The sequence below is a fragment of the Urocitellus parryii genome, chromosome 5 (genome assembly GCF_045843805.1).
Source record: "Urocitellus parryii isolate mUroPar1 chromosome 5, mUroPar1.hap1, whole genome shotgun sequence".
In the NCBI taxonomy this organism is placed as follows: domain Eukaryota; kingdom Metazoa; phylum Chordata; class Mammalia; order Rodentia; family Sciuridae; genus Urocitellus; species Urocitellus parryii.
The window spans coordinates 6396944-6420494 of record NC_135535.1 but is presented as its reverse complement, the minus strand read 5'-3'; the positions used below and the strand labels follow the sequence as shown (position 1 = coordinate 6420494).

Here is a 23551-nt window from a genome sequence, read left to right as displayed (position 1 = left end):
TCCTGCTGTGCTCCAACATGCTTCAGCACAGGGACCCGGGGTGAGCCTGTCCTTTGCTTCCAGCCCATGCAGACCTGATGGGGCCAGGCCACAGGACACAGTGGCCCTTTGGCCTACTGTCTTGCTTTACAGAGCACAATCTCAGGCCAGCAGGCCCCGTGTCCTCACTGGCCAGGCCCTGCACTCCGGGTCACAGCCTGGCAGGCTCAGTAGGGTCGGAATTTGCGCTGGGCCCGCATCAGCTCAATCCTCTGCTTGTCCTCTTCGAACTTCTTGCGCAGCTGTGCAAGGTCTGTGGTGTGAGAGGTCACAGAACAGGGTCAGGCAGCATCCTGTGGGAGACACCCGCTGCCCCCACTGAGAGTGCTGGCACACCCCTCACTTCCCAGGGTCGGGGGGTTCCACCAGGCCTCCCCACCCTGCCCGCTTTGGGTCATGGTCTGGATTCTGCAAGGAATCAGAACACAGTACTTGACTGCAGACCAGGTCAGAGGCAAGGCTCAGGCAGGAGGTGACATGCCAGAGTTTTGAGGTTAGAAATGCACCAATGAGAAGCCCAAAGAAAACAAAAAGATCCACATGCCTACTCCACCCCCAGGTGAAGGAGTCCAGGTGCCTCCCTCTCCAGCCCTAGGGCCACCAAATTCAGATGGTGACTAGTCAATGAATGATCTAGGTCAAAGGGTAGGGGGGGATCTGGAGTCTAAAGGAGAGAAGGCCGATGGAGGCCATGAGGTAAAGTTCAGGATCTGGAGAGAAGAAAAGGACCAGTACAGGAGAAGGGTCAGTGCAGCAGTGAGTCTCAGAGTGCGCCAGCAACAGGGCTGGGGGTCAAGACAGCTGCAGAGCCCACCCTCCAGCTCAGGCCAGGACCCTCTCCTCCGACCACACACAGCTGACCTACAGGACAGCTGAGACAGCAAGAGACCAGGACAGTGGAGGAGGGAGCTTAGCAGCAGCACCAAAAGCAAACCACAGGTGAAGAGATGGTGAACCGCAGAGAGCCCCAGGGCCCCCCTGGCCTTCTCTACAGCTCAGCGACTCTGGAGATCACCTCCAGACTTCTTGCTGGCTGGAGGCTAACAGGTTCCAGCAGTAAGGGCTCAGGGGCTTGGAGGTGGGTCCCCATCCCAGATGCCTCTGTGGGTATGAATAACCCCACCCACCACTCCTGGGCAAATGCAGCTGCCCCTGGGAAGCAGGAGAGTGCTGCCAGGCTGGAACTCTAAGCCCAGAGCGCATGTCCAAGGATGCACTCCCATCCCAACCCACAAGGCCATCTCCTGCCTTGGAGGAGGCCCTTACGCTCCATCTTGGTCTCCCGATGCTGCCAGGCATAGAAGTTGAGCAGCTCCTTGCGTGCACGCTTCCGTTTCTCCTTCTCCAGCACTCGCAGGCTGGCTGCCTCAGTTCGTGGAAGCACAGGCCGCCGACCCCGGCGGGTCACCTTCACCCAGCCCTCCTCATCAGGGACTCCCTCCTCCTCCTTGGCCTTCTCCTCCTCCTGCAAGGAATGGCACCCTGCTTTTGCACCCTGCTGACCCATGGCAGGACTCCTCTGCAGGACAGTGCTCCTGACCCCTCCAAAGCCTCGAGGGACGGAACCTCCCATCCTCCTCCAGTAGTCAGACCCGCCCTGGCAGGTCCTGCTAGCACTCAGCCCCATGGTGCAGGGCACAGGCTGAGTATGGGGACAGGGCACCCAGGTGCCAATGCTGCTCCTCCCCCACCCCCCTACAGACCATCTATATTCAACGTCACCAAAGATTCAGTAGAGAAAGCCTGGACCCATATGGTGACCAAGGACAGGCTGTCCCCCGTGGGAGTCACATCACATACTTGCAGCCCCACCCTCCCACAGGGAGGCAGTGTCCCTTTACCGCAGCAATCTTCTGATCGTAGGCCTCCATGAATGTGTCCACCTCAACTCTCAGGGCCTCAGGGTCAGTCACTGAATCTGCATAGTCACTGATCCACTCTGGGGGATGGGGAGACAAGGAGACCAGCTGCCTCAGGCCTGCCGGGTGTCAGGACTTTCTGACACAGGCTGCAAGGCCTCGAGACCTGTGGGCAAGTGCTGAGATTCTAGGGGCAACAGGCTGGGTCTCCACCTTTGTCCACCTGGTGCTGAAGTTCCAGGCTAGCATCTCCTGACGCACCCCAACTAGCCCTGTCTGCCTGCGTCTCCCTCGCACTGCCCTCAGGGAGCTGGCTAAGGCTGTGGCACCCAGAGGCTGCTCCCAGAAAGCTTCCCTCACCAACCCTGGGCCCAGAAAGGAGGTGCTATAGCACTGACTATGAATGCCACTCTTCACAGGGTGACTCTCCGTAGAGACCAGCAAAGGGCCCTTCAGGGTCAAGGCGGCCGACACTCCACTTGGCTTCTGGAACACCACGTAGGCTACTTGGAATCCCTGGGGGAAGAGAGAAGTCCGAGTGGGGGAGCCCTACCCACACCAGCACAAGTTCCCACACCTGCCCTCACCTAACCTGTTGCTGGGCCAGGGAAGAGTTTAGGTGGGGGACAGTCACACTCAGTTACCCAACTGCTGCTGGAAGGGAGACTCATTCCCAGCTCTTCCTCCAAGGACAGGGGATACACGGGACATTTCTTCCAGTTTCAGGAAGGAGTCAGTGAAAAGTGGGTTCAACCTTAGGGCAGGCTCGTGGAAACCAGGCCCAGAGAGGGCACTCAACCGGTCAGACTCTCCTGTGCTGGGAGAAGGCGTCAGGTCCAGGCACTTGGGAAAACATGGAAGGCATAGTGCTCCTGGAGACCAAACCCTGGCCTGAGGAGGACTCTACCTCAGGGAGAAGCAAGCAGGGAGCCCAGGGGGCCTGCAGGAGAGTGCAGAGATGGCCCCGAAGCTCTAACATGGAGAATGGAAACCACCAGGCAGGAAGTCCAAAGATGTTGCACAGCTGGCTCCTAGACCAATTGGAACTATGGAGGTTGGGAATGTCTACTATAGGACTACAGGACATGCTCTCAGAGTCCCACTGCCAACCTCTGCACCTACATACACACCTCCATCCCCTACACAAGGGACACTAATTGCCCCCACCCCGCCTTGTGCTGCCATTCCAGTGGAACCTGGAACTTGAAGGCCTACCGGAATGGGCGTAGGGTGAAAAAACTTAGACTTGGGTTCCTTTGCGCTCTCAGCAAGGTCCGGCTTCTCCTGCAACTCCACAGACTGGACAGTGCCACAGGGGGACAGCAGACGAGTCAGGCACTCCTGCCACGGCCAGAGGGAAGCACAGGGTGAACATTCACAGGGCTTTCCCCAGAGCTTCCCCTACACCTGGGTGGACAGTCACATCTTTTAAAAAGGGATCCCAAAGGACCAAGAGCCCAAGTCTACCCAACCAAGAAAGCCAGGGTGCCATGTCCAGTTCCCACATTCCCAACCTCCATAATAAGAAAGGTGGGGACACTCCTGATATTATTCTTCTAAGACAATTAAGTTAAATGAGAGTCAAATTTAGGGGCTATGAATACAGCTCAGTTGGTAGAGGGCTTGCCTAGCATGCACAAGGCTGTGGATTCAATCCCCAAGCACCACCAAAGAAAAGAAGGAGTCAAATCTACACTTTCAGAATCAAGATGGTGATGATCCGAAGCAGAAAGGGCATGAGGGAACATCTGGGGTGTGGTGATGTTTATCAATTCACACACTGATTATGTATGTAGCCATGTTCAATTTGTGGAATGCATCAAGCTATTCACCTATAGCCTGCGCCCTTCTCTCAACATTTGCTACACTTTAGTAAAGGTTATCTCTCATTAAGTTGCTGAGGCTGGCCTTGAACTTGTGATCTCCTGCTTCAGCCTCCCAAGTTGCTAGGATTATAGGAATATGCCACCAAGCTTAGCTAGGTTAACTTTCTTCTTAATGCTTCTTTCTCCCTTGACCTTAAGAGGAATCTTTTAGAAGTAGAGTGCTTGCCTCACATGCAGCACAAGGCCCTGGGTTCAATCCCCAGCAAAACAGACAGACAGACACACACACACACACACACACACACACACCAAAAAAAAAAAATTTTTTTCTTCTGAAAAAAAATTCATTCAAAATCCAGCAGCTCCCTGTTTTACTTCTATAAATGTATGTAATACTAAATTTAATACTTTCTGTGGAAAAAATTAAGGTGTTTCGAGACAGAATTAGAGGTAATTTTTATTTTCTTACATTTTTCTTCAACTCCCATGGATAGGTGAAGCACTCAGCCCCATTTTTTTAAAAAAATATTTTTTTAGTTATAGTTGAGCACACCTTTATTTTATTTGTTTATTTTTGTGTGGTGCTGAGGATCAAACCCAGTGCCTTGCATGTGCTAGGCAAGTGCTCTACCGCTGAGCTATAACCCCAGTCCAGATAGGTATCATTTTTACATTCAAGAAAGAACAATGTGGACTGGGGTTGTAGCTCAGTGGAAGAGTGCTTGCCTAGCGTATGTGAGGCATGGGTTCGATTCCCAGCACCACATATAAATAAATAAAATAAAGATCCACCAACGATTAAAAAATATTTTAAAAAATAAGAAAGAACAATGTAATTCAACAATTCTGGGTAACATATCCCTCAAATAATTTTTTAAATTTTATTTTTTAGTTGTACACAATACCTTTGTTTTATTTCTTTTTATGTGGTGCTGAAGATCAAACCCAGGGCCTCACACATGCTAGGCAAGCTGTCTACTGCTGAGCCACAACTCCAGCCCTCAAATTATATTTTTAAAATATAATTAAAGCGGGGCTGGGGATGTAGCTCAAGCGGTAGCGCAATCGCCTGGCATGCGTGCAGCCCGGGTTCGATCCTCAGCACCACATACCAACAAAGATGTTGTGTCTGCCGAGAACTAAAAAATAAATATTAAAAATTCTCTCTCTCTCTCTCTCACTCTCTCTTTAAAAAAAAAATATATATATATATATAATTAAAGCTGAGCATGGTGGCATAAACCTTTAATCCCAGCTACTTGGGAGGTTGAGGCAGGAGAATCATAAATTTAAGGCCAGCCTCAGCAATTTATTGAGACCCTGCCTCGAAAAGAAAATTAAAACTTAAAAGGGCTGGAGGTGTAGCTCAAGGATAGAGTGATTAGGGAGCATGTGTAAGGTCCCAGGCTCATTTCCAGTACCACCAAAAACAAAACAAATACTTTAAAAAAGCCAATTTTCTTGGCTGGGGTTATAGCTTAGCGGTAGAGCTCTCACCTAGAGCGCGTGAGGCCCTGGGTTTGATCCTCAGCACCACATAAAAATAAATAATATAAAGGTATCATGAACAACTAAAAAATAATAATAATTTTTAAAAAGCCAATTTCCTGAAGCCAGGAGAGGTGGCACACGCCTGGAATCCCAGCGTCTCCACAGACTGAGATGGGAAAATTGAAAGTTCAAAGCCAGCCTCAGCAAAAGCAAGGCACTAAGCAACTCAGTGAGACCCTGTCTCTAAATAAAACACAAAACAGGGCTGGGGATGTGGCTCTGTGGTTGTGTGCCCCTGAGTTCAATCCCCAGTATCCCCCACCAAAAAAAACTCGCCAAAACCTGATTTCCTGGCTGGGCTCGGTGGTGCATGCTGTAATCCCAGCAACTGAGGAGGCAAAGACAGGATGACTGAATCCCTTTCTCTAAATTAAAAAAATACAAAAAGAGCTGGGAATGTGACTCAGGGGTTGAGTGTCCCTGGGTTCAATCCTCAGTACTAAAAAAAAAGAAAGAAAAAGAAAAAGCCAATTTCTTTCCACAAGAGGTAAAGGCAACCTTCTCAACATTTGACACCCCTCCACTTTCTGAACATTTTGACCCTGGGGCTCCCATTCCAGAGCTCACAGGTCCCCTGCCAGTTCACCTCGTTGCAGTATGGCGGCACATTGAGGACAAAAAGGGTGCGCTTCTGAGGCCATGTAGACTGCGTGCCTTCTCGAACTCTGTGTTCTCTCACATAAAGGTAATGAGAAGCTCGCTGCTTTGCTGAGAACTTGATCGGAATGGCTGGAAGGGAAATGGTGGCATGGGAGTCAGGGTCAGGCTACCGTGAGTGCAGGTGAGCACCTAATCCACCCAATTCCCTTTCTCCACGACCCTTCCTAGGCCCGTGGGTCCATCGCGCATTCTTCCTTCTGTGAGCCCAACCTCTCGGCGGAGCCTCACCACCTCGGAGCGTGAGCACACACATCCGCAGAAGGGGGACTCCCAAGGGGGTGGAGGAGAGAACTCATCTGGCAATTACACGGGGGCGCGTGAGAGGGGGGCTCCAACTCTGCTGCTGTTGGGGTCAACACCCAAATCCTTCTGGAAGCTGTGTGACCGGCCTGCCACGGTGTCTCTTTTCACCCTCCCCTCCCCCACCCCGACTCTGGGTTCCCCAACAAGCCGGGCCTCACACCTGCCCTCTGCCTGCGCACCAAACCTCGTCCCTGCACCCATTCTTCAGGTTCTGGCGCAAACTTCCCTTTCTCAAGGGAGCCGCACCCTCGCCCGGCCTCCGACCGGCTGAGGTCCACCTGCTGTGGATCTAGTCCGAGGGCCCTTATCGGCGCGACTCCCTAAGGGCCACCTTCACGAAGCTAGGGGGCCGCTCACTTTGGGGACGCACGCGGCCCCGGGGCAGGAGGCTGGGGAGCAAGAAAGCAGACAGCAATCTTGTATCGGCTAAGAAGGAAGCACTCAGGGCGAAGGGAGCAGGCAGTTTCCTCGCACAGGCCTTCAGAGACGGCTCTGTGAGGAAGGCTCTCACCAAGAAGGGCTGACCCGGGAGAAGGGCGCCGCGTGGGTCCCGCGGAGCCAGGGGCTTCTCGACTTGCCGTGGCCCAACCAAGCGGCCGCTCCCGGGGCTCCCGGGACACCTCCCAGCAAAGCCTTTCCGTCTCCCAACCTCGCGTCCCCGAGCCGCTCACCGTAGTAGCCGGGTGGGCTCGGAACGCCCGCCTCAAGGTCCCTAGCCGCACGCTTTCTCCTACGCGCCACCATCTTGCCAACCGGAAACGCGGGGCTTGCTGGGAACTGTAGTTCCGCGCGCTAGCGCGTTTCCATGACGACGGCGCCGCGAGGGCCCCGCCCTCTCGGTCCCAGCCCTGCCTTCCTGTCCCCTCCCGCCCCGCCCTAGGCGCAACCCTAATAAGCTCAAGTAAGGGAGATCCTGGACCAGGGCTGTTCAGGGTTGCGAACCCGGAAGAGCTTTCCTCCCTTCCCCCTTTCCTCCCTCCTACCCTGTCTGCCTTTCTCCCTTCCTCCCTCCCTCCTTCCTACCTCAAAATAACAAGCGTTAGAAATACAAAGGCGAAGCCGGGCGGGGTGGTGCGCGCCCCAAATCCCAGTGGCTCGGGAGGCTGAGGCAGGAGGATCACTAGTTCAAAGCAACCTTAGGAAAGGTGAGGCCCTCAGCAACTCAGTAATACTCTGTCTCTAAATAAAATACAAAATAGGGCTGGGGATGTGGCTCAGTGGTTGAGTGCCCCTGAGTTCAATCCCTGGTACCAAAAGAAAGAAAGAAGGAAAGAAATACAAAGGTGAAGCAACATCCAGCCCTCCTGGAGTTTATATTCTAACAAGAGAAAGAAACAATAAACACAAAAGCAAACCACAAACATCTGCTATGAGATGTCCTTCCTTGCCACAGAGCCAGAGGCAACAGGGCCTACCAACCATGCACTGAAAACTCCAAGTCAGGGGCGGTGGTGCAACTTGGGAGGCTAAGGTAAAAGGATCATAAGTTCAAGGCCAGCCTTAGCAACTTAGCGAGGCCCTAAGTAACTCGGGGAGACCCTGTCTTAAAATAAAAAAAGAGCTGGGATGTGGCTCAGTGGAAAAGAGCTGCTAGGTTCAATGCCTGGTACATTTTATTTGGTACCAGGGATTGAACTCAGGGGCACTCAACCATTGAGCCGCATCTTCAGGCCTATTTTGCATTTTATTTATTTTTTTAATATTTATTTTTTTTAAAAGAGAGAGAATTTTTTTAATATTTATTTTTTAGTTATCGGCGGGCACAGCATCTTTGTTTGTATGTGGTGCTGAGGATCAAACCTGGGCCGCACGCATGCCAGGCGAGCGCGCTACCACTTGAGCCACATCCCCAGCCCCCTATTTTGCATTTTATTTAGAGACAGGGTCTCACAGAGTTACTCAGTGTCTCCCTTTTGCTGAGGCTAGCTTTGAGCATGCCATCCTCCTGCCTCAGCCTCCCAAGCCACTGGGATTGCAGTTGTGCACCACTGCGCCCATCAGTTTTTATATTCATGTGCACATATCTATGAAAATAGTTATTTGCTTTATGAAGAATTTCTAGGTGTTTTGTAAGATGAGGGTTTTCCACATTACCCAGTTCTCCTTATTGCAGGAAGCAAAAGTCTATATTTTAGCTTTAAATGGCTGCTGTGGCATTTTCCTGGGACAACCTCCACAGTTCCTCCCACTCATGGGGGTGCATGCTACCTTCCAGTCTAGAGGTGAACCCTGCAATCTCTCTTGAACCTGGCTGTCCATGATTTGCTTTGTGTTCAGAATGTAACAGAAGTGAAATACAGCAGTTTCAAGCCCAGGATTAACAAGTTTATAGCTTCTGCTCTCTTGGGATCCAGTGATGTCAAGTAGGTTGACCTAAACTTTTGAGTGACAAGAAAGGGAGGCTGCCAGCTAAGTGGCAGTTACATGAGATAGGTGATATGTGAAGTTTCAGCCCCAGCTGAAATGGTGGAACACACCTACACCGGTGACCCCCAGCTCTGATCCCAGGAGAAGTCTTAGAGGGCTTAACAGAGATGGCTAAGCCCAAATTGCCCAAATTACAGTCTGTTGAAAAACTAACTTATTCTTGATTACACCACTAAGTATTTTTTATTTGCTGAAAAATGGACAATTTATCTTTCAATTACTACTTGGTCACATCACAATCTTTGGGGATACTAAGCTAGAAACCATGTAAAAATCATATACATCTGCTTGCTGAATTGGAAAATTAAATGAATTTCACCTGTGAATGAGACATTTGAATAAAAGATTATAAAGCAAACCACTAAGTATTTTTAAAATAACTTTTAAACATATAATTCACATGCAATAAAATCTGCCCTCTTAGTATATACAATTTAGTGAGTCTTAGTATATTCACAAGGTTGTGTATTTATTATTTGTGAATATAATTGCCCCATGGCTGAGTGGTAGAGCCCTTGCCTGGCATGCTCTGGGTTTGGTTCTCAGCACCACAAACAAGCCAACAAAAACAGCTGTCCCTGTACCATTTGTTGAAAAGACTATTCTTTCCCCAACTGAATTGTCTTGGCAGATTTGCTGAAAATTGAGCAGAGATGAGGCTTTATTTCTGGAGTTTCCATTCTGTTCCACTGATCTATATTTTTAGCTTTATGCCAGTGCCACATGGTCTTGATTTCTGTAGTTTAGTAATCATTGTAGTAAATTTTGAACTCAGTGTCATTCCAGTGTCTTCTTTTTCAAGTTTGTTTTGACTACAGTATCTCTTTAATTTCTTCTGATGTTGAGTAGTTTTCAGAATGTAAATTTTGCACTTATTTTGTTAAATTTATTCATAAAGTGGGTGTGTTAGCGCATGCCTGTAATCCCAGCAGCTCAGTAGGCTGAGGCAGGAAGATCATAAATTCAAAGCCAGACTCATCAATTTAGGACCTAAGCAACTTAGTGAAACTCTTGTCTCAAAAAAAAAAAAAAAAAAAGAGCTGGATGCCAGGTGTGGTGATGCACACATGTATCCCAGCAGCTCGAGAGGCTGAGGCAGGATCGTGAGTTCAAAGCCAGCCTCAGCAAAAGCGAGAAACTAAGCAACTCAGTGAGACTCTGTCTCTAAATAAAATACAAAATACAGTTGGGGATGTGGCTCAGTGGTTAAGTGACCTGGGGTTCAATCTCTGGTACCAAAAAAAAAAAATTCTTTTTTATATTTTTTGATCTATAAGTATTTTATTGATTTTGATGCTAAGAATTGTTTTCTTGTTTTTTGGAGCATTCAGGATTAAACCCAGGGGCATTCTACGCAAGGGCTACTTCCCCAGCACACCTGCCTTTTTTTTTTTTAAAGAAATTCTTTTATTTTAAATATTTTTTAGTTGTATATGGACATAATACCTTTATTTTATTTATTTTTATGTGGTGCTGAGGATTGAATCCATGGCCTTGCATATGCTAGGGCAAGCACTTCACCATGGAGCTACAACCTCAGCCCTCCTTTTTTTTTTTTTTGATACCAGGGACTGAACCCAGGGGTGTTCAGCCACTGAGCCACATCCCCAGCACCCCCCACTTTTAAAAAATATTTTTATTAGTTATTGATGGACATTTATTTACTTATATATGGTGCTGAGAATCCAACCCAGTGCCTCACACATGCTAGACAAGTGCTCTACCACTGAGCCACAACCTCAGCCCCCCAACCCTTTATATATATATATATATATATATATTTTTTTTTTTTTTGAGACAGGTCTTGCTAAGTTGCCCAGGCTGGCCTCCACCTTGTGATGGTCTTGCCTCAACCTCCCAAGCTGCTGGGATTATAGTCATGCGGCATTGCAAGGAATTGTTTTCTGATTTTGATTCTTTCCCCAACTGAATTGTCTTGGCAGATTTGCTGAAAATTGAGCAGAGGGCTGGGGTTGTAGCTCAGGGGTATAGCGCTTGCCTTGCACACGTGAGGTCCTGGGTTCAATCCTTAGCACCACATAAAAAAATGAATATATTAAAAAATGATATTTAAAAAAATGAGCAGAGATGAGGCTTTATTTCTGGAGTTTCCATTCTGTTCCACTGATCTGTATTTTTAGCCTTATGCCAGTGCCACATGGTCTTGATTACTGTAGTTTAATAATCATTATAGTAAATTTTGAAATCAGGAAGTGTCATTCCAGTGCTCTTCTAATTCACCTTTTTTTATTTATATGTGGGGCCTAGTGCCTCACATGTGCAAGGCAAGCGCTCTTATCAGTGAGCTGCAACCCAGCCCCTTATTTTCATGTTGTAAATTGTTCATTGCAAGTATATATTGATCTTGCAATTTTATTAGTTCTAATGTTTTAGTGAATTCCTTAGGATTTTCTATATGCAAGACCATGTCATCTGCAAATAGTTTTCTTCTTTCTTTACAATTTGATTTTTTTGTTGTTGTTGTTCTTGTTTTGTTTTGTGCCTAATTTCCTGGCTAGTACCTCCAGTGTAATGTTGAATAGGAGTTGTAAGAGCAGGCCCTCTTGGTTTAGCTCTGATTTAAGGAGAGAACCACCCAGGCATTGACTCCATTGTGATCAAAGAATACACTGTGCGGTTTCCATTATTTTTGCAAGTTATTTGTTTTTTACAGTGTTGGGGATTGAATCCAGGGCATACACAAGCTCAGCAAGCGCTTTGCCACTGAGCCACATACACTCCCAGCCCTGGTTCTTTTGTTTTGTTTTGCTTTTCTTGTGTTTGAGATGGGGTCTTGCTGTGTGGCCCAAGTTCCAACTTGCCATCCTGCCTCAGCCTCCCAAGTATCTGGGATCATAGGCTCATGCTACTGTACTCAATTTATTTGGTTAAATTTCTTTTTTGTAGTTGTAGATGGACAGAATGCCTTTATTTTATGTTTATTTTTATGTGGTGCTGAGGATCAAACCCAGTGCCTCACAAGTGCTAGGTATGCGCTCTGTTACTGAGCTACAACCCCAGCCTCACAATTTATTATTTTTTATGGCCAGGATATAGTCTGTGTAGGTGTATGTACCATGAGGACTTGTAAAGAATACTGTTGTGCTGATGGTGTTCTATGCTGGTTTGACATTGGTGGATGGTATTAAGATTACATATCTGCAGATGGTTCTACCAGTATGTTAAGAGTGTTAGGTGTTTTTTAAAATTTTTTTTGCAGTTGTAGATGAACAGCATGACTTTATTTTGCTTGGTTATTTTTAAGGATCAAACCTAGTGCCTCACACATGCTAGGCAAGCGCTCTGCTACTGAGCTACAGCCCCAGCCCTCCCACTGTCTCTTTTAATGGGCAAATTAAACCACTTTTTTAAAAAAAATATTTATTTATTTATTAGTTATTGGCGGACACAACATCTTTGTTTGTATGTGGTGCTGAGGATCGAACCCAGGCCGAACGCATGCCAGGCGAGCGCGTCACCTCCCGAGCCACACCCCCAGCCCCAAATTAAACCACTTACATTTAATGTACTTAGTGATATTTTAGGACTTAAGTCTCTCATTTTATTTTTGTTTTGTTTTCTGCCACTCCATGGGTTTCTTGAACATTTTTGAGAATTCCGTTTTTATTTACTTAATAGTATTTTTTTTTAAGAGAGAGAGAGAGAGTGTGTGAGTGAGAGAGAGAGAATTTTTTTTTAATATTTATTTTTTAGTTTTTGGCGGTCACAACATCTTTGTTTGTATGTGGTGCTGAGGATCGGACCCGGGCTGCACGCATGCCAGGCGAGCGTGCTACCGCTTGAGCCACATCCCCAGCACTACTTAATAGTATTTTGAGCATATTTCTTATCTTTTTTAGTGATTGCTTTAAGAGCTACATCATACATAAGTTATCACAGTATACTGTTATTAACTTAAAATCATAGTTCATACACATGTAGTTCTTGTGAATTTAGAAACCCTCTCTACATCCTTTACTCACCCACTTATAAAATTTCCTCTACACACATTTAAGAACCACATCATATTTTTTCTTCAACCATCATCTGTAATTTAGAAAACTCAAGATTGCCTAGTGTGCACAAGGCGCTGGGTTCAAGTCCTAGCACCACACACACAAAAAAAAAACTCAAGAATTTGTATTTTTTCAGTTTTATTCTTTCCCTTATTCTTCCTTCCCAGTGTTGCAAGTTTTCCTCCTTTAGTTTTTCCTTTGTTTAGAGAAGCTTTTTTTTTTTGGTACTCAGGATTGAACCCAGGGGCACTGAACCCCTGAGAGACACCCAGCCTGTTTTTAAAATATTATATTTAGAAACAGGGTCTCACTGAGTTGCTTAGGGCCTCTCTAACTGGCTTCGAACTTGCGATCCTCCTGCCTCAGCCTCGCCTTTTTGTTTAGAGAAATTTAATAAAACAGCCATTCTCTTAGGTTAGAATTTGTGATAATGAATTCTACTAGTTTCTCTTCACCTGAAAATGTCTAAAATTTCCCCCTTGATTCCTGAAGGATATTTTTGCTGGATATAGAATTTTTGATTGGCAGCCCCTCTTTCACTACTTGAAAAATGTGCCACTTCCTTATAGACTTAGGAGAAATCTGTTGTTAAAATTGTTTTTTCCACATAGGAAGATATTTTTGCATTTTGAGATGCTTTTGTATTTAGATCTCATAGGCTTGACTGCAATGTATCTTGGTGCAGACTTCTTAAGTTTTTTTTTTTTTTTGGCTGGGCTTCACTGAGCTTCTTGAATCTGTACATTTGTGTCTTTTGTCATCTCTGGGGAGTTTACAGCCTGGGACACTAGTGGCACAGAAATTTTAGATTTTTTGTTGTAGTATAATAGGTCCCTGAGGTTCTTTCTTTCTTTCTTTTTTTGGTTCTAGAGATTGGACACAAGGGCACTTAACCACTGAGCCATATCCCCAGCCCTTTATTTTTTTGAGACAGGGTCTTGTGAAGTTGCTTTGGCTATCACCTAGTAGCTGAGGCTGAACCTCAAACTTGCAGCCCTCCTGCCTCAGCCTCTGGGATCACAGGCACTTGTCAGCACAACTGGCCTGAGGTTCATTTAAGAAAAAAAAAAAAAATTATTTTCTCAAGTCTTGTTCAAATTGGGGAGCTTCTATTTTATCTTGAAGTTCACCGATTCTTTCCTATCTCATGTATTTTTTTTTAATCTTTAAATGGTTTTCTATTTCTTTACTGACTTTGTTCTCAAATACGATTCAAGTGTATTCATAGTGGCTTCCTGAAGCAATTGGATAGTTGCTTTAAAATCCTTTAGGTGGTTTCTAATGTCTTGTCCCCGTGGTGTTGATGTCCATTGATCATCTTCTGATTCAAGGTGGGATTTCCCTGGTTCTGGTATGAGTGATTTTCAATTGAAACATGGAAATTTTAGATACTACTGACTCTGGGTCTTATTTTCTTATTTACAACTTCTGTTATAGCACACCTCCTCTGACATCACTCTTTCAGGTTGGAAAAGCATCATTGTTACTGCCAGGTATGGGAAATTCAGGTTCCTCTCTTGTTTTATCTGCCAGCGCCCAAGATGGGAGGGTCTCCTTGCTACTGCTAGGTGGGGGCCAGCTCATCATCCCTCTATTCTCTGTGGCTGACTCCTGGAGAAACCTCATTTCTCCACCCCATATGGACTCCAGTGACCACCACCAATCTCAGGCTCCCCACTCAGCCTTCTGTGACAGCACCCCAGCAGGGGTCTCAGGATGCACCCAATGCAGTCTGGTAAAGAACCTCTATGACCCAACCTGACCTTTGCTGGGAGAGGAGCAGCTGCAATTCCTTCTATGCCCTTGGCTGGAGTTTTCAGACCTGGCCAGGCGGGACACTTTTCTCAGGCCTTATTATTTTTTGTGGGATGGGGGAGGTCCTGTACCTGTTGGCATTTCCAGGTTAGCAGAAAGAAAACCCAGGAACTCAGTGCTAGTCTTTCCTTGCGTCCTGAAGTCCCAGCCTATGTGCCTCCTCTTCATCTTTCTCAAGTTTCATGTGCACAAGAAATGAAAAATATGAGCCACCTTATTGTTTGTTTTATATAATATCCAAGGTTGCATTTAGTGGGGAGGATAATTACTTCTGATCCATTGTGTAAAAAAAATTTTTTTAAATATTTTTTAGTTGTCAATGGACTTTTATTTTATTTATATGCAGTGCTGAGAACTGAACCCAGTGCCTCACACATGATAGGCAAGCACTCTGCCACAGAGCCACAACCCCAGCCCTTCTTACCCACTTTTAATTGCATAATAAAACCATAAATAATTTCTTCTTTTCTAATGCCACAGTTTACGTAAGAGATAAATTATACCCACGAGTGTAACGTGTTCAATCCAAGGCAAACGCCCTTTGTCTGGCTGCCTTGTTCCCTAACAGTTCTGCTGGAGCAGCTGCTGCTCACAGCCAGGGCTTCATAGATGTCATCACACACATTCTCAGCTGTGGATAATGAGATTCAGTGAGTACTGTGAGTAATGCCCAAGAAAGAGATCAGTAAAGCAGAGAGGTCTAAGGGCCACTTAGCACAATCTTCTAAGAAATTACAACTTAAAGGTAGGAATAACAAACATTTATTCAGAAATGGATAAGTAATACAGAATCACCTCCATCCCTCAATGCCTCTTCCTCGACTTCTGAACAAGAGACACTTGATGAACAATGTAAGGGAGCGGGAGGTAGAGGACACAAGGGTTGGCCCGCCACCTTCTCTTCCTTGTTCCCAAGATGACATCCTGTAGAACAGAGGAGGTAAACAGGTCCCTTCCTGTTCTCAACGTACCATATGGCCAAAGACTGCGGCTGGACTCAGTGAAATCTGTGAACACCAGAGCATGCCTGGCTTGGGAATGGGAGGTAAAGCCACCGTAGGAAGGCAGGGTGTTGACCATCCCTACTCTCAGCACAGTCCAAGCTGTTCCCAGTATCTGAGAAGTCAGGTCCTAGTGCCTTCTGGGTGTAGACACCAGTGTAGAAGGAATGTCTTCCAGCTGCTATAAGAGACATAAGTTTGTACCCATTTGAAGGGGGTAAGAGAAGAAAAGCAGCATTCTTCAAAAACACAGGAAAGTGGAGCACCGCCTTTCCCAGAATCTCTGGCTTGGGCAACCTCAGCGCTGGAGGACTGAATCTGGATCCAACCTTTGGATCCTTCTTGCTTGAGGGACCTAACTGTGGAAAGGTGTGTTTCTAGGTGCTCTTCACTGGGCGTCTAAGAGGCTCCTGGTGTCTCAGGCCCCTTTGCCTCCCGGGCTTGTCCTTTTCTTAGCATGTGCTCCTGATTTTGTACAGCACCCAGAATTCTAGCCCTCAACCCACTCCAGCTCTGCCATCCTGGATTCCCTTCACAGCTCCAACAAACCAAAGAGCCTGCTCCAGGACAGCCGCTCTGGCATTCACACAGTGCTTCTATAATGTATGGGAGCATGCTGGAAAACAGCCGCCAGCTTGCCTGGCAGGACCGCCTTTCTCTCCTGACTAACTTCTCTTCCCCACTGCCAAGGCAGGAAAATACCCCTCTGGTCATGGCCGGGCACATCCCCACGGCAGTGGGGACAATGCCCCTTGTGGCAGCTGGATATATGCATCTGGCATCCATGATGTTGTCCTGTAGACAAGTGAGGACAGAAAGGAAGAGCCACAAGCAAGCCAACATCTCCCATTCAAATAACCCCCCAACCCTCAGTACTACAGAACAGGAAGCAGAGCCTTTGAAAGGCCCACTAGCTAACAGCTGGCACTTGCACCAAAACAAGGATGGGACAAACACCAAGCCAGGTGAGAAATGGGAGGGCTAACAATGCAAGCCCCTCCCAGAAGTGACGCCCAGAAGGCTCTGAACTGGGGTGGGGCATCTGGCCCCCCTCACAGAAAAAGGGAACATGGATTCTGGAAATTTAGGTTGCCTGAGACAGTGCAGGCCCTCAAAACCGAGAGCTGGGTGGCACTGTTCCTAGCAGAGCAACAGCCTCAGCCTGCCCTTGCCACAGAGCCCTCTGTCGACAAGCAGTCAGGCCTAAAGACAAAGAGGCCTGGGACCCAATTCCCCTAGAACATCTCCACTGGTCTGTGGGTAAGCAGCACTGCTCTCAAGCTGACCTGGCTTCCATTGGCAAAGGAAGAGTTCCCATTCCCTACTTTATTTGAAAAGTTTGAAAAACAGAAAGGGAAGGCAATCCCTCAGCCCCTGGAAAAAGCAGTGTCTTTCAAACAGCCCTGTCCTGTATCCCAAGGGGCCTTAAGAAAGCCCACCGGGGAAACTTAGTGCACCATTCCAGGTAAGGAATCAGCGTGGGGCCGAGGGTGGAGGGAGGTACACTCAGATACACAGGCCTACCATGGTGATGAGGTGGAGGGCAGAGGAACACACTACGGGAAATGTTAACATACAGAAGAGCACAGGGGAGACACAACACAGAAAGGTGGGTCCCGTCCAGTGAGGAAGCTCCACCCCTGGACCCTTCCCACGCTCAGGGGGCTTCAGTCCGACGGCCCATTGGTCACAAGTGTTGCCTTGGGAAAACAGAGCCACCCTCCTCTGCCCCACTTCTGGCTGCCTCACTTTCCTGCTCAAAGTTTGATTTTGAATTCTGTGGGCTGTGTGGTCACAGAGGCCCCTGATGACTTGAAGAGCGCCTTCAGGATGGTGTCAGGGTCCACCTCGGCAGGAGGGTTGGAAGAGGAGGCGGAATTCACCCTTCGTGGCAGCTCGCTCTCCTTTTTCACTGAGGGACTGTCACTCAGCCGCCTATAAAGAACAGAGCAGATTGAAAATCCTGGAAGGTTTTCTAAGAAAACCTGCTTCCGCGGTGAACTAGGCACTGTGGGCAGGGCTCTCCTCAACCCTTTGTATCACTTCATCTTGCAGCAAACCCATCACGGCTCTTATTTGCTGCCCAGAAAACTGAGATGCAGCTGCTGTGTTACGTTTTAAGCTTAGGAAACACTGCTCCTCCCTCATGGATGGTAACAATAAAGTCTTAAATACACACAATTCATTAACTATCCATCCCAAACTGAGCAGGTCACCAAACCCTAAAAAACATATTTGGAACATACTACATTTCTGGAACTGGTTTTAGAGACTTGTCAAAAACACACCATTCATTACCCAGGCTCAAATCCCAGTATTTCTAAATCTCAGTCTGCTTCAGGCCTGCCCTGGACCAACTATCCACCCACCTTGGCAAGTCTAATCTCCTCCATGGGTATCTGCTTCAGTTTTTGTGTGTGTGTGTGTGTGTGTGAGTGTGTGGTGTGAGGTGTGTGTGTGCCTCTGTTTTCCTCACAGCTGTCTCTAATTTCTAAGGCAGCGGCAGAGGTCATAATGCCAGCCCCTCCAGGGTCATGGTGAGACAAATGATGGGAAATGAGGAAACAACCACTTCATCCCACTTTCAGCACTTGACTAACCATTAGCATCAGAAGGAGAATGAAGGAAAGCTGTGACATGGCAACTGCCCCTCAGAATAAAAGAGGTGGCCCTGCAGGGTGAACAAGCAGAGAAGCCCTGCCCCCCCACCTCCCTGCCTTTGGGACTCACAGCAGGATAGGCTGGTCTGAGGTGATCACGTTCCCATTCATGTGAAGGTTGCACTTCATCGGCTGCCCTGAAAAAAACAGAGAAAAAGCTCTGCCATGAGACCTCAGCTCCTCACACCAGAAGGACAAGGCCAGAAGGGTAAGGCTGTCACCTCCACATCAGGTAAAGCCTCACCATGGGCAGCTCTGGCTCCACACTGGGAGGAGTGGTCTCAGACAAGCCAGGTCTCAGACAAGCCTTTGCTATAGTCTGTGGACATGTTCTGTCCCCAAAGGTTCCTGTGCTGGAAGCATGATTCCCAGTGGGGCTATGTTGAGAAGCAGTGGCACCTTTAAGAGGTGGAGCCTCAGGGAGCTAGCTGGCCATCAGGGGCAGACCCAGGAAATGGCTAGATTATCATAGTTCCCAAGGGACCCCAGCTCTCTCCACCATGATGAAACAGGAAAAACCTGAACAAACCTTCTAGCTTCATTTTCTTTTTTTTCCCCCTGCCTCAGCCTCCCTGTAGCAGGGACACCAGGCATGCGCTACTGGGCCTGACCTGCTTCACTTGCTTTTAGCATTTGCTTTCCTAGCCAGTTTTAGAGGTCGCAGAGCTAAGCGATATAACCCCACCATCAGCTTGGCTATAGATGACACTTCTGATGTCTGTCCACAGTGGTGATGGCTGCCTAAGTTGTTCAATGAAAACACCAATCCTCTGCTTGGGCTCCACAAGTGCCTGAATAGTGACAATACAGGTCCAAAAGGCAACCCTCAGATCCTAGTAATGTCACCATTTTCTGAATATATACCTTAAGAAGAACCATGTTTGATTATGCACACACAGACCACGATGGCTCTTCCTTCCCAGCACACGAACCTTTGGGGGACAGACATGTCCACACCTTTTCCCATGCCTGTTTTCCTATTCTGAGGATACCCTAAACACTATCCTCAGAGAGGTGCTAGGAGACTTGCCCTCCAGTCTCCACACCTGGCTCACTAGTGAATAAATCATTTTTCTTTTTTCACAATTCATCATTTCACTGAGGTACATACTGTGCAATGGGAAAAATATGCCTGGTTCAGTAACAATGAAGTACCAGAGCCAAACCAACGCCAGCAGAATGCCCCTGAGCCTCCAGAACTGTGACCTAAGCAAACCTCTTTTCTTTATAAAATACCCAGCCTCAAGTATTTTGCTATATAACAGAAAATTGACTAATACACACAGACACTAAGAAAATGCCAAGGTGCAAGGAAAACTCGGCAATGAGAACACCAAGCAAACTGACAAGCCTTGCTTCATACAGGAAGAGGTGAGCATGGAAATGAGAAATTCTTCAGGGAGAAGCCATCCAATCTTATCTGTGAAGCACATAATAAGGAAAAATGTTTATGCTATGTAATTAAATGAAAACAGGACTCAAAAGTATATGTTCAGACTCTCTCATCCACAAAGGATTAAATGCTATGAAGCTGTGCTCCCACTACCTATAAGATGTGACGTGTCACAGAAATGGCCCAAAAGAAAGGAAGAATGAACTATATAGGAATAACATTTCACTAATTAGAACTAAGTCAGCATTAATCTGAAAGGTTCAGATAACTCACAATGTACACTGTAAATCCCTGAACAACTAGGAAGAAAATGATTCAAAACACACTAAAAAGCTCATTAAAGGAATTTAAAAAACTGAACATATAAAAACCCACATACAAATAAAACCCCTGAATAACTATAAAAATGACTGAAAATACATGCTGAAAAACTCATTTAAGAAATTAAAAGAAATGTCTCTAAAATGCATATTAAAAATAAAATGTATTATATATAAAAAATATATATGTGGGGTAGTGCACGCCTATAATTTTAGCTACTCAGGAGGCTGAGGCAGGAGGATCCTAAGTTTGAGGCCAGGCTCAGCCATTTTAACAATACCTTGTCTTAAAAATAAAAAAATAAAAAGGGCTGGAGGTTTTGCCCAGTTATCGCGAGCCATCCATGGGCTGTGTGTGTGAGCTACGCGCATTGGAGCTATATGAGGGGACAGGTATGGCAAGGCATGCTGACTGGGCTATGCAACACAAGTGCGCCTCTCCTCTCACTCTGCCTGTGATCCCACAGGGCACCTGAGATGGGTGTGACTTGTCAAGATGTCAATCAATCTGCTGACCACAAGACATTACGAAGCAAGACTCTCCAACCTTATCCCCTGCTTTATTTAGTGAAGAACATTCCATCAAAACTCCTTTGTGTGTCCCCCCTATAAAAATAAAGAGATTCCAGGTGCATGCTCTCTTGTCTTCCAGCATGGAAGAGAGGACTGAGGTCGCAGAGCAGTCCTGCCCTCAATCTGAGAAACTCATGTTCATGTGTTGCATGATTTCTTCACCATTTTTTGGGTTAAATGTTGTAGTCTGCTCCTTTGAATCCAGCTCATCTCATCAGTACAGATTGCTGGAGAGACCCAGTGGTGGAACACCCCTGAGTTCAAACCCAGTATTGGGGGGAGGGGTTGGGAAGCTGGGTGCAATGGCATATACCTTATAATCCCAGTGTCTTGGGAAGCTAAAGAAGGAGGATCCCAAGTTCTAAGCCAGCCTTAGCAAAAGTGAGCCACTAAGCAACTCAGTGAGACCCTGTCTCCTAATGAAATACAAAAACAGGGCTGGGGATATTGCTCAGTGGTCAAATGCCCCTGAGTTCAATCCCCAATACCCCTCCAAAAAAAGAAATAAAAAGAAAAATTCAAGTAACATAAAAGAAAGTCACAGAATTTAAAAATAATAAAATAAAATGGTAGATAGAAACCCAATTATCAATAACATCAAGTGTGGCTGGAGTAAAATTATCTGATTAGATTATAAACATGCCAAACTATGGGTGAAGCTCATTTTGTTGTACTTAATTTTACTGCACTCTGTAGATATCTTAAAAAAAAAAAAATTGTAAGTTCACAGCAGCTCTGCTTTGAGGTTTGTTTGTTTGTTTGTTTTTAAGGCTGGTGGGTACCAGGGATTGAATCCACTGAATCATTGGGTCACATTTCTAGCCCTTTTTATTTTTTGAGACAGGTTCTCACACTAAGTTGCTTAAAGGCTGCACTAAGTTACTGGCTTTGGGCTTATGATCCTCCTGCTTCAAGCTGCCAGGTTACTGGGATTATGGGTGTGTGCTATTGGACCAGGCTATTTTGAGCTATTTTATCATTGACACTTTTCCAATAGTATGTGCTCACATTTTGGTAATTCTTGCAATATTTCAAGCCTTTTCATCATTGTTATATTTGTTTTGATGATCTGTGCTCAGTAATCTTTTATGTCATTATTGTAATTGTTTTGGGATGCCATGAGCTGCACTCATTTAAGACAGTGAACTTAATAAAATTGATGGGTTCTGAATACTCCACCAACCAGCTGTTCCCCTCTCTCTCTCCCTTTCCTCTGTCCTCCCTATTCTCTTAAAAAAAAAATACTGAAATAAAGTCAATTTATAATCCTATAATGACTTCTAAGTGTTCAAGTAAAAGAAGTCACATGTCTTTAACTTTAAATCAAAAGTTAAAAATGGCCGGGCTTTGGGCTGGGGATATAGCTCAGTTGGTAGAGTGCTTGCATTGCATGCACAAGGCCCTGGATTCAACCTCCAGCACCATACACACACACACACACACACACACACACACACACACACACACACACGCCAGGTGTGGTGGTGCACGCCTGTAATCCCAGCTGCTCAGGAAGCTGAGAAAGGAGGACCTCAAGTTCAAAGCCAGCCTCAACAACTGTGAGGTACTAAACAACTCAGCGAGACCCTGTCTCTAAATAAAATAGAAATTAGGGCTGGGGATGTGGTTCAGTGGTCAAGTACCCCTGAGTTCAATCCCTGGTACCAAAAAAAAAAGAAAAAGAAAAAAAAAAAGTTCAAAATAAATTAAAATATAGGCTTCTTGCACCAAACAGTTATCCAAGCTGTGAATGAAAAGTCCTTGAAGGAAATTAAAAGTACTACTCCAGTTAACACACAAATACAAAGAAAGCAAAACTGCCTTACTGCTGATATGGAGCCAGCTTCAAGTGGTCTGAACAGAGATTTAAAAAGCCAAAGCGTTCTTTGAAGCCACAGTTCAACCCAGAGCAAGGCCCTAATTCTCTTCAATCCTATAAGGACTGAGAAACATGAGAAAAAGAAAAGCAGCATGTAGCTAGCAGAGGTTGACTGTGAGATTTAGGCAGAGAAGCCATCTCTGCAACATAAGAAGGTAAAGCAGCAGGTGCTGATGGAGAAGCTGTGGCAAGTTATCCAGAAGTCACAATCTTTGGTAAAGGTGGCTCTGAGGAGATTTACAATGTAGCTGAAATAGCATATGATTGGAATATGATACCCACAACTTCCATAACCAGAGGGATGTCAATGCCTGGCTTCAGAGCTTCAAAGGACAGGCGGACTCTCCTGTTACGGGTTAATGCAGCTGATGAAGGTAATGCCAATGTTCATCTACCATTCTGAAAATCCTGTGACCCCAAGAAGAATCCTCAATCTACTCTACCCGTGCTCCTTGAGTGCATGGGATAGCAGAGCCTGGATGGCAGCCCACCTGATTCCAACATGGTTTATGGCATGTTTTAGGCTCACCATTGTAATCTACTGCTCAGGTAAAAAAAGATTCCCTAGATTCCCTTCAGAATATTACTGCTCATTAACAAAGTGCTTGATTACCCAAGAGCTGAAGAGGTATAATAAGATTAATTCATGCCTCCTAATATAATATTTATTCTGCAGCTCATGGATCAAGAAGTAATTTTTACTTAAAATCTTATTTGTTAAGCAGCTCAGTGAGGTGCTGTCTCTAAATAAAATACAAAATACAGCTGAGGATGTGGCTCAGTGGTCAATTACCCCCGAAATCAATCCCCAGTAACCCCCCCCCAAAAAAAAAAGGAAAGAAAGAATACATTTTATTAGGGTATTATTGCCTTAGAATAGTGATTGCTCTGGTGGATCTGGGCAGAGTGAACTAAAAATCTGGAAAGGATTCACTATTCTGGATGCCATTAAGAACATTCACTGCTGGGTGCGGTGACGCATGCCTGTAATGCCAACCGCTTGGGAAGCAGAGGCAGGAGGATCATGATTTCAAAGCCAGCCTCAGTAATAGAGAAGTACTAAGCAACTCAGCAAGACCCTGTGTCCAAATTAAAAAAAAAAAAGGGTTGGGAATGTGGCTCAGTGGTTGAATACCCTGGGTTCAATGTTCAATAACAAAAACAAAAAGTTATGAGCTGGGCTGGGGTTGTGGCTCAGTGGTAGAGTGCTCACCTAGCATGTGCGAGGT

General features: G+C 46.1%; 2 protein-coding genes across 3 annotated transcripts in view; both read right to left on the bottom strand.

The window, feature by feature from the left end:
* Positions 1–199: 199 nt before the first annotated feature.
* Positions 200–6990, bottom strand: Rrp7a (ribosomal RNA processing 7 homolog A). Its single transcript, XM_026394288.2, has 7 exons — positions 6910–6990; positions 5862–6004; positions 3114–3239; positions 2297–2414; positions 1881–1978; positions 1306–1504; positions 200–292 (listed from the first exon to the last, which is right to left on the bottom strand). Exons 1-7 carry the CDS (start codon positions 6980–6982, stop codon positions 207–209), a joined length of 843 nt encoding a protein of 280 aa, XP_026250073.1. The 5' UTR covers positions 6983–6990; the 3' UTR covers positions 200–206.
* Positions 6991–14869: 7879 nt separating this feature from the next.
* Positions 14870–23551, bottom strand: part of Poldip3 (DNA polymerase delta interacting protein 3) — a 32286-nt gene continuing 23604 nt past the window's right edge. The window contains exons 7-8 of one of the 2 annotated variants that reach the window (XM_026394347.2): positions 18228–18294; positions 14870–17432 (exon numbers count right to left, since the gene is read on the bottom strand). In XM_026394347.2, coding sequence (XP_026250132.1) covers positions 17255–17432; positions 18228–18294 — 245 coding nt within the window. In that variant the 3' untranslated portion in view covers positions 14870–17254. The remainder of the gene's footprint in view (positions 17433–18227; positions 18295–23551) is intronic. The other variant, XM_026394346.2, reaches the window with a different exon arrangement.